This window comes from Diorhabda sublineata, chromosome 10, assembly GCF_026230105.1.
Source record: "Diorhabda sublineata isolate icDioSubl1.1 chromosome 10, icDioSubl1.1, whole genome shotgun sequence".
Lineage (NCBI taxonomy): Eukaryota > Metazoa > Arthropoda > Insecta > Coleoptera > Chrysomelidae > Diorhabda > Diorhabda sublineata.
Window position 1 is genome coordinate 18,950,642 of NC_079483.1, and position 11,403 is coordinate 18,962,044.

Sequence of the window (11,403 nt, forward strand, 5' to 3'; positions counted from 1 at the left end):
TTTTTTTCAACGTATAAAGGATTTAGTACTGGAATTTTTACTGCTGCAGGATTGAGGTTTTTATCGAAATTTCAATGATTTTTATTATATTTATATATTTATTATAAATTTAATATACAACAAAAAAGGTTTGAAATATTACCAATCACCTTTGAATTAGAATGAGATATGGCAACATAGCTAATTTTTACATTTATTTGTGAATGATTGGAAGTAAATGTTGTGATTACCGCCATTACTATCTTGATAAAAAAACTGTCGTATTTATGGTAAGTTACAGTGGTGTCAAAGAAATATTTTTAAATATTTATTCTCGTCAAATATACATTTATTTCAGGTGATAATGAAAATAATTAATAAAAATTGTTTTTACTGTTATAAAATTTACGTTGGTATAAACCATTTTGGACTATTGGACCTTACCTCCACACTTGGACTGTTCCAATGCGAAACTTTTGTACAAAAATTTCCCAATAAGATATGGCAACATAGAAAATTGTTAAATTTGTAGACAGTTGGTTGAGTAATTCCTGCCATTACTATCTATATAGAGAAACTCATGTTTATAAAATACAGCGATGCCAAGTTTTATAATTTAAAAACCATTTATGAAATTTGTATCAAAATTATAAAATATAAACACAAAAAGCTAAGAAATTTTGATCGAGGGTGAATATTTTTAATATTAATAAATTTTTTTATGACGTGTTTACCCACCATTTTCTTAAAAATGAATGTATAAAAAAATTCATAGTCAACTAACGATTTTAGTTGCACTGCAATTACGAGGGGGATTTGAATAGTATATGTTTCCGGTTGGTTGTTGAAACTATTATATAAGGTGAATTTTTTTGTACGTTATACGAGGAGGTTAAAAGAAATTGGGTTTGAATAAGTTTTGTTAAATAAAACTCTGGTTAAATATTTAATGTTTTCTTTCTGAAAAAATAATTCCAAATTAAAATTCACAGTATATCAATTAATTAACTTATCTAATTACAATATAATTTTATCTATCGGTCGCATTAGGGTTGGTATAGCTAAATCCTTGGAATTGAGATTGATCTATACTCTGTAATTTTTGAACTTCTGTTGGGGACAATTTGACAGTCTCCTTTGTGAAATTTGTATCGAAATACTGCGTATCAAGTGGATGACACTAAAAACAAAATCGTCGTCGATAAAGTACAAATCGTGCCACTAGATTGATTGAGATGGCAACACTGTTGGTAGACATAGAAGTTAGGAGTAATTATTTTTTTTATTAGAACTTACCACGTTTGGTTTAAAAGGAGGCTCTATTTGTCGAGCTTCTAAAGCTTGCCAATCTAATTTTTTATAAAAATCGTGATCTCGTATTGAACCATGTGGTGAAAATCTAGTACCCAACCGTTTTGTATGATCTTTTTCCATCAACTATAAAACATGGTATTAGAATCACCTACTTTTAGTTCGATTTCAAAAAATAAACGTTCTATATCGTCAATTTAATTACGATTTGAATCCTCCAAAAGCTATTTCTTGTGATCCCGCACCTAAAGATTTTAGACACAACATGACAACGTCGGAATTCAGACATTCAGAACTACCCGACCATACCTTCGAACACTTGGACTGTTCCAATACGAAACTTTTCTTTCGTTCAGTGTTGCCAGACTTTAAGAAATTCATTGAAATTGAGATTTTATTGTTTAATATTTGAAAATACTTTTAATAAAAAGAAAATAATAATTATACAAAACATCTACAAATAAATATTTATGAAAATGAATAATTGGTATTCGTTTTCCTAGCAGGTGGAAATCAAGTACAAAATTTAGGAATTTCTGAACAGTAGAATGGATCAAGTGAATCCAATTCTGTCTGGCAACACTGGTTGTATTGATATTTTTATATCAGCTGTTGATTTATAGTTTTAAAATCACTCAATATTCAAATAAACAAATTTAAAATGCGTATTTTCGTCTTTTAAATGGTTGTAGACATCGAATATTTCGAAAATCGGTAAATTTCATAATATATAAATTCAAATTATTTTATATTTTCGTCAATTTGCAATTTACTTACCAATGTTAATAAATCAATGGCGTAAGTGGAAAGGTGTTTAGGAAAAACTGGTTTTTCATTACAGATGGACCAAAATAGTTCATCTTCGTCACAACCACTGAAAGGTGATTGACCTAGGAATAATTCATACAAGAGCACACCGAACGACCACCAATCCACCGCTTGGTTATAATGCTGACCTTTGATTATCTAAATATATAAATTTCTTTATAAATTCGACAATAATTTGGCCGAATAATCTTACCTCTGGTGCCATGTAGTCAGGTGTACCACAAAACGATTCCGCCATTCTGTCTAAAAATATTTGTAATTGACACATACCGAAGTCAGCTAAACGAGCGTGACCATCAAAATCCAATAAAACATTATCTAATTTCAAATCCCTGCAAAATTTAATGGGGTTACGTGTAGAACGAAAACGGGACATTCTGTATAAAACAGTCAACTTTAATGGGGTTACGTGAAGAAGGGAATCGAGACATTCGGTATAGAACAATCAACTTTAATGTGATTACGTGTAGAATTAAATCAGGACATTCGAAATAAAACAGTAAACTTTAATGGGGTTACTTTATATTATCGTCTGAAAAGGTCATAGACCTTCTCAGTAGTAAGTCACTAGATATTTTATTTATAGAAAAATATTTTCTTCCTCAAATGTAAATTAAATATAATTTCCGCGAAAAAAATTCTAATTATAATCTCCATAACCTATTAATGCGATATTTTAAAAAAAAAATTTATATAAAAACTATAAAAAGTTCAAACAACTGAGCGATACGGGAAAATAGGCAACCTTGTACGTATACTACTAAACTGTTCAGCCGCTTCTTTGCAAAAATATGGAGGGGAAAATAAGCTGCGGCCTCCATTTTGAAATTCGCATGAGTTACAGCGTTGTCAAGTGTCTGTCATGAAATTATGGCATATGGTGTGTCGAAATGATCAGATTTTCATAAAAATTATGTTAAAAATCGTCCCAAAAGAGGGTTGTTGTCATAAAGTAGTACTAAAATAAATAATGACAATATTTAATATTTATAATTTTAGATGAAATGGTGATTATTCGTCAACTGGCAACGCTGTTATGTTTGTTGTTACAGCTGATTCGATGCGTTCGGTATTGAAGATTAGTTTCTTAGGCAACGCGTTCTTGTTTTCTAATATAAATAACGGTGTACACTAAATAGTGTCATTAAAACTCGTCAGTAGTCACTCAAATATAATTTTCCGTTGAAATATCTGTAAATGTGGAAAATAAATGATATTCACCTGTATATTATCCCTTTACTATGAAGAAATTGTAAACCAGATATTATTTCTGCGGAATAAAAACGAGCTTCGTCTTCGGGGAAACTACCCCGTGTCGTTATATGGAACATCAAATCTCCACCATTCAAATATTCCATAACAAAAAATAAATGTGACTAGAATTAACAACGACGTTAAATTAGTACAGTACAAAAAAGAACGCACCCAATATTAATGCACCAAGTGACGTTTAAGTGTAAATATGTCGATAAGTTAGCGAGACACAAATTAGATTCGAATGGAAGCTGCGGAGGTGGAGGTCTTCCATCACGTGACTCAATCTACGACATATTTTTCACATACTATCTTCTTCTATCACGAAAAATTAAATATAACAATGCACAAAATTGTTACTTATTCACCTAGTATATCGATATTTTTATAAAAACTTTCACTAAATAAGTCGACGTTAATAATAATATAAATAAAAAACAAACAATTAAAAAAATAATTTTTTTTTATTTACTAATTCGTAAAAGGTCGTCCTTTGGAACATTAGTCATAACGATTATTTCTACTGAGTTCATATTCATATTATTGTTGCTGACATATTAGTCACGTGATGGATGGATGGATTTTTTCTAAAAATAACAAATGAAAACATTACTTACTTCCGTTTGCAGTGTACATAGTAAATGACATAAAAACGGATGTTTCGTTCCTAATGCTAGAACTTTGCGTTCGATAAGCGTACATTCAACGTCGTCATCTTCTATAATAACATCTTTTTTAAGACATTTCACCGCATAGTAATAATCTGTTCCTTTCAATTTTGATAACAATACCTGAAATATATGTAAAAACATATGTTGGGGTACAAAAATATATATTTTATAAAAAAGTAACTAAAACTTAGTTGTGGCGTTATACTGTTAGGTAGAGGCCATTTTCAAACAAGAAGATAATCATTACTTGACATCTTAAAACGAAAGGTTATGTTTACAAACATTGTTTATTTTTCTATTTTCAAGCATCTACAGATGAAAAGTCAAGATCAGTGCCAATAATCCAACTGAAAGATTATTTAAATATATAAAGACGTGTGAAGTTCATGTTTTTCAAGTAACGAATAATAAAAATAAAATTTTCTTTTGCGGGTTTGAGTGATAATTTCAACAGCCTTTCTACTAGTTGAAATTTTTTTTGCGCATGCCCCAACTTTCGTTATATTTTTCGTTCACTTTATTTACAAATGTATCAATAATGCATATGTTTATAAAGAAATTAACAGTAAAACAATTTTTCGGTTAATATTATAATAAAAATTAACTCTTCTACTGGCGCCTAACTTAGGGCAAATAAAATAGATTAAATTCGCACATGTCTTTAGGTCGAGTTTTGCTTGCGTTGACGTTTGCCGGTCGGTGATTCAATTTACGTATTTTTGTCTCGCTGCCGTAAGGGTTATTTTCGAGTAACAAGTGTATAAGATTCATGGCTCCCGTATTTATTGTTTCCGCTTGTTTTAAATTCCCACTTTGACATTAGAAGCCAATGTTTATATAAAACAAAAACCTCGTTTTGGTCTAAACAATAATATTTCTTATACTTCAGTGATCAAAGACGAAAACTGAAAGTAATTTGTGTGATGTTTCATTTAACTGTACCAATATTAGAGGTGAAAATGCTTATTGACCAGTCATATTTATATAAAGTACCGGAAATTCATGTTGCCGCCATTTTAACATAGCGGATGTGCTTGCATATTCAAAATAATATTAAAAAAAAAACAGTTAATTTAGCTAGTAAAATAATAAAGTTGGTAACATAATAAGTTTAACGAGAAACAAAATGTTCATTTGTGTTATATATAATTCAGACGGTTTCGAATCGTAGAGAAAGCAGCGTAGGTGGTTTAATTTGGAGTACCGCCCGACAAAATATAAACAGGAATGATTAACGTTTAGTTAATTTACTCGTGACTACTAGCACTACTCGTTTTTTTATTTATAATTCTTAAACGTATGTAGAAGACGTAAATTACAATTAAAGTACGAGTACCAAAATAAATCTTGATACTTGAAGTTGAAAAAACATAACCTAACCTATCCCCACCGTGGCTTCGCCTGTGAAGCGTACTTTTCTTATTTCATAAATGGTACTAAACAACAGACAAGTGCAAATTAAATAAAAAAATCTTTTGTACGTTACATTTCAAGACTCGTGTTGAATTAAATCGATAAAATCTTTATTCTAGTAGAAGTATTAAACGCCATCTGTTCTATAAAGTAAATCTATAACTAACGTTTGTTTGTGACTTCAAGAATCGATATCTCGATAACGAATCGAGATATCGAAAACTTTTATTCGGAGTTTTTGTGTTATTTTGGCATAATCTCCCCCAAACTTCCATACAAATGTGAATCATAATTATTTTTTAATATTATATTAGATAATATGGAGGAAAATCTTTAATATGAATCAATATCATCTCAAAATTATTTGTAGTATAACTTATATTAATACTGAGGTACTTACTTTGCCAAAACTACCTTTTCCGATAACTTTGAGAAAATCAAAATCCTCCACGCAATACTTCTTAAATCTGGGTAAAGTTGTTGCTGGGGGGATGATTTTCCCATCGACTGGTGGTACAAATATATTTGATTGATTATCAGAAGTGTCAAGTTTGTCGGTTATGGTTTCCGGTTGCAGAACTATAAATTGAAAACGTTATTTCACCAAATGACTAAAATACCAATTAATCATTAGATAGTATTTTAAGCTTTGTGTCCCAATTACGTCAATATTCTTTCGAAACGCGGTCATCTGTCAAATAAAAAAATTGATTACTTGCTTCCACCGATATATTTTTTTAAGGTTAAGAAAATAAGTTGAATCCTGCCATTCCTACATTAACCGTTATTATTCATACAATAGGTTACAGCGTTGCCGAGTTTAATCACGAATTAACAGTTTCTTAATAAATTTTTTTAAGGCGTTAAATTAATTTCAAGAATCAAATTTTGTAAAAATAAAACGAGAAATCTTTTCGCATGTGGTAATCTTCTATTTTCAAACAAATTTTTGGTCATTTCGTACGTCAAACGTATATGACAGTATTGACACTTTCGTCTGTTTATTTGAACTAATAAATAATACACTAAAATTAAATATGGCATAAATCTTTTGAAAAACATATTGATATAATAAAATATGTTTTTGATGATATTTCAAATGAATGCAGGTGCAATGCTGGATACACGTCTGAGTGGGATTTTGGCAAGTTTATGTGATTGACTATTTATTGCTTTATACAAATATAAATAACTGTCATTTCTTTTACGAATGCAGTTTTTAACAGCTGTTTAATCTAACAATTAAATTGTAATGTTTTTTCAACTTTTTTATGATTATAATCGAAAAACAAATATGTTTATATCTGTGTCCAAAATACAACACGAGAAAATGACTTTTCAGAACGTTGCTTTGCTGGTTACAGCAGTGTTGCCAGACATTCCTTTATCGGAGTGGTAAAGACGCATTTAGTGGTACAACATATATTTTGTGTTTATAAAAATATTAGAATATTTGGTAAATATTCAAGTTCGGATCAAAAAACTTGTATTTCGTTTAAAAAAACTTAAATTCTTTAGTATAAAAAATAAATTAAAAATATTTCATATTATATCGGTCCTGGTAACACTGGGTTAATGGTCGTTCTTATGTCATGCGCGATATTATCACTATGCGTCAGAGGTTACTAAATGTCAGTAAAACTGTCATGTCACAAATTGACATAATAAACAACAAACCATCTATTTAGTTAATATAATATTTTAAATAAAAGTCAATGTAATACTTGTTCTAAACACGGAAAAAGTTATTACAATAAAAAACTGTCTGATAATGAAAACAGAAATGTATAAAATGAGTCAAATAGCTATTTTAAATGTCGTGAATAAATGTCTGACAGCGTAAATTGCTTATCGTTTAACTAATTACCCGAAATCATTCAACGCGTAACTATTTCACGTATATACAAAACAATTCACTAAAATAACTTATGTTCTGTTGATATAAACCAGCCGGTGTGAAAAAAAATGAGAAATTTGTAAACAAAACTTTACTACTATGACACCAGAACTATTTGTTTAACGTAACATTTATTGATAAAAGAACATGTTAATTAATATTTTTCATTATTGATATACACTCCCGGTCAAAAGTTTTTGCCTTTTACCTTAATAGTTTACGTAAAAAATAACAAATGAAAATAATATTTATTCCATAAGTTTTATTACTCTTTCGCATATAATAATAGATTATAAAAACAACCAAAGAAATTTAGAATCGTGCATAGTCGCAAAAGTTCGTTTTGACGATGTTTTACTACTTTCTCGTTGAAAGTCGATGTTCAATCGATTCTCTTCTTAATATCCAGCGGCGTTGCCAAGTTTACTATTACTATTTTATAAATTTATAAATGTAAATTTGAAAGATTTTCATGGAAACAGTTATAGAATTTGTTTGATTAATTTTTCAAAAGGTTATCGGTAGTTTCAACTATGAAAGTACATTTTTCTTTTTCGAAATTCATGCTTGAAATAAGTCTTACTTACCGTTAATTTTTTCCGGAACAGTCGAACCAAAACCCGAATCATTAGATCGTAGACTAGCGCTCGTATCTTCAGTCGAACTATCATCACTATCACTCGAATTACTATCGATGGAATTTACCGGTATATGTGAAACTCCATTGCTATTTCGTTTACGCGGTCTGGGATAATGCCTACCGCGAATAACTTTCGGTCTGGCGAAAATTTCAACGGGACATTCGTCGAATTGCTCAGGTTTCACCCACGGATGCATCCACTGCGTCAATCGATTCGACTGAAGAGGTACAAAGACGTCTTTCTTTTCTTCGGTAGTTTCCGGTTGTCGTTCTTCTTCGGGCGGCGGAACGAACACCATCAAATCGGGATCTTCTTTAACTGATTTATTTAATAGGGAACGTTTAGATGTTATTTTGATAGATTTTTTAGTATTTTCTTCGTTTGTTTTAGCTTTTTCGATGTCTATTTGTTCGTTTTTACTATATTCAGGTATAGATTTTGTTTCTACTACTGGTTTTAATTCTTTCATATTTTTACACGTTTGTTTATTATCTATTTTTTGTATAAAAACGTTTTCTAGATATTTTTTTGTTACAGGATGAATTAATTTACCTTTTTTAACGCTGGCTCTTTGTAAATTCTCATTATTTTTTATTTTTTTGTTGTTTTCGTCGATATCGACCGTTACGTTGAACTTGAGTTTCTTTTCGATCTTAGCCGGCGTTTTTTGTACCTCGACATTGTCTACTATGGCGATTAAAGTTTTTTTGGGTGTTTTTATGTCTTCCACGCTAGACGTTATTATCGGTTTCGATTTAAATTTGATTTCTTGTATTTCTACATTAGTAATATCTATTTTTGATTTTAAAACATTAATTTTATCGTTTTTTTCGGCCATTAATTCTTTTTCTGTATTATTTATAACGTCTTCGGATGGAAGTGGTTTCGAAATGTCAGTTTTATCCTTAAAATTATCCTTCTTCGATTCCTTATTGAGGTTAGGTACACATTTTAACGAAGATTTTTCATTAAACTTATTCTTTTTACTTAATTTAACTTTAGAAACAGAATCTTCTGATCTACTTTTAAATAATTTGATATTTTTCCGAGTGCTACCACTCGTATTATCAATTATAATATTATTATCATCAACAACAGCTGTTTTACTATTTTTATTTTCATTAAAAATATTATTATCATTACCTGTAACTAATTTATTTAAACAAACCTCAGTTTCGTCATTAACTTCAATATTATCATCTGCTTCTTCAATTATATCGATATTATTATCATCATTTATTAAATTTTTTGTTTTAAACGATTCTTCTGGTATGTCATCTTCTTCTCGAGTCGATAAAATTTTATTCAATAAACTAAAATCCTCATCGGTAAATTCAATCGACACCCTCCTAATATCTTTCAATAAATTTTCACTAGTCAGCTGTTTACTTTGTCTTCTCTGCACCTCGACCGGTTGACCAGGATTAAGATCGTCCGTAATATTTTCCGACGTTATAGCTGTACATATATCCCGAAAACTGGACGTTTTTTTTATCGGATTTTTCTTACTAACCTCAATTTCTAAAGGTACATTTTCCTTGCTTCTGCTGCGAATCAAAAATTTCTCTTTCAGTATTTCCCCTTTGGTTTTTTTCCTCGTTTTAACTTCGTCCACTAATTCGTTGGGTTCGAAATTATCCCGCCAAGTTTTGAACGCGCCGATTTCCTGTTTCACAGTATCTGCGTGAACTGTTTTTATCCTAACTGTGGCTCTGTCTCTTCTAATCGCCGGTTTCGGCGTCGATTCTTTTTGTTCTAGTTCCGCATTTTTCGTTTCGACGTTTTTCAAACGAGATTTTTTCTCGTACTTCTTATATTTATTCACCGATACGTCTATATCGGCGGTGTTAATGACCTTGATCGGTTTGATGTTGTGGCGCGAAGAAATATCGGCGGGAAATGTCAATTTCGGTGTATTCAATCTTCTGTAGGTAGAATTAATTTCGGATATTGTCGAAAGGTGCGGTTTATAAACGCCCGGATATCGAGTTATAGGTTTTGAATAATTTAAATAACTTAACGTTCCGCTGCCGTAATGAGGTAAACTCAGAGCACTAACACTTGGCAAACTGTACAGTTCGGAATAATTAGGCATTTTTTTTTTATAAACAATATAACTGTTGCACGTGATTGTTTAAATGTCAAAGATATCGTTTATTTTCGACGGTGTAATATCAATGGTTAAATTTTTAAATGGTTTATTTTATATATTGTAAAATAAATCTAAAATCAACGAACATCACTTTCGCGTATTGTGAGAAATTATGACTTATATTTACCGGAATAACTCCAAAGAAAAACTAACAATTCGTGTGGAACTTCATAAAATTTACTATTTTTATCTCGTTCCTAATGACGCAGGCTAGTTCGAGCATATGGTGGTGCCAAAAACACCTGTGTATTAATACATTTTTGTGCACGGTATATTTATAACTAACAAATATATTTTAATATGCCAATAATTAGCTTGATATTGACCTCTTAGTAAGCAAATGATATTTAACTCGAATTTATTATATTATACAGATGAAATTTTAAATGTAAAACGCCATTATTATCTTGTAAACGACTGTTATAAATTTAGTTTATAAGACTATGGTAATATGGCCGATACATTGTTGTCAGATTTTTCTTTTTTCTTTTAATACAATGAACATTATTTCAACACATGACGTGGTTTCTTTAAAAGTATTGGAAATAAAATAAAAATAAATATTTAGAGCTAAGGGCTCTTTGTTTTGAACTCCGATTGATATCAATGAATAAGTTTGTGGTTACATACATCTAAGACTAATAAAAAAAAAGGTCGTGTGCAAATTTAACAGTTTTATTATTTTATTTTTCAAGTAGTTCCATAAACATATTTTCTCTTCTGAGTTATTACGAATTTTATGATGGCAGACATGAAAAAATGCAGAAAATACAATTTGGGACTGTAACAATAATAATAATTTTTGTAAATAATAAAAACAAAAAAAAAACAGTGAATTTAGATTCAAGGTTATAAGTTTGAACGAACCATAAATAAAAGAATAAAAAATATATATAACTACTCATAGATAAATATATAAACCAGGTTTCTCTAAATAGAAATAATAGTAACGTATTATAAAAATATCTAAATATGTGTTGCTTCAAATTCGTACTTCGCGCTCTAAGTCGATAAAGTAGAAATCATCCGACCGTAATGAGTTACAATTCGTCTACAGACATTATATGTTTTACATCGTTGCCGCGTTGTAATTATTTTCTGTTAGCATAAAAATATATTGTAGTAAAATTAAGAAATGTTGAACACGAAACAAATATGTGATACAATTGCCTAATTTCGAGAAGAATAAATTTTGCAACACAGAAAACCGTTAAAAAACGGCTGCCAACGTTAAAATTGTAACTTACCCGTAATAGG

At 30.0% G+C, this 11,403-nt stretch overlaps 1 protein-coding gene across 1 annotated transcript; it reads right to left on the reverse strand.

Annotated features, from left to right (window-relative positions):
- Nucleotides 1–912: 912 nt before the first annotated feature.
- LOC130449782 (uncharacterized) lies at nucleotides 913–10,302 on the reverse strand. Its single transcript, XM_056787784.1, has 8 exons — nucleotides 7,941–10,302; nucleotides 5,857–6,035; nucleotides 3,990–4,163; nucleotides 3,340–3,494; nucleotides 2,312–2,450; nucleotides 2,068–2,256; nucleotides 1,276–1,416; nucleotides 913–1,159 (listed from the first exon to the last, which is right to left on the reverse strand). Exons 1-8 carry the CDS (start codon nucleotides 10,087–10,089, stop codon nucleotides 1,010–1,012), a joined length of 3,276 nt encoding a protein of 1,091 aa, XP_056643762.1. The 5' UTR covers nucleotides 10,090–10,302; the 3' UTR covers nucleotides 913–1,009.
- Between the last annotated feature and the right edge of the window lie 1,101 nt (nucleotides 10,303–11,403).

Bases quoted from the DNA above. Each gene is read 5' to 3' on its own strand.
- LOC130449782 (XM_056787784.1), bottom strand. From the start codon at position 10,089: ATGCCTAATTATTCCGAACTGTACAGTTTGCCAAGTGTTAGTGCTCTG. The intron at 4,164-5,856 runs GTAAGTACCTCA...CATATATTTCAG, and splicing joins GAAAAGGTAGTTTTGGCAAA to GTATTGTTATCAAAATTGAA. The intron at 1,417-2,067 runs GTAAGTAAATTG...CATGTTTTATAG, and splicing joins CCATTGATTTATTAACATTG to TTGATGGAAAAAGATCATAC.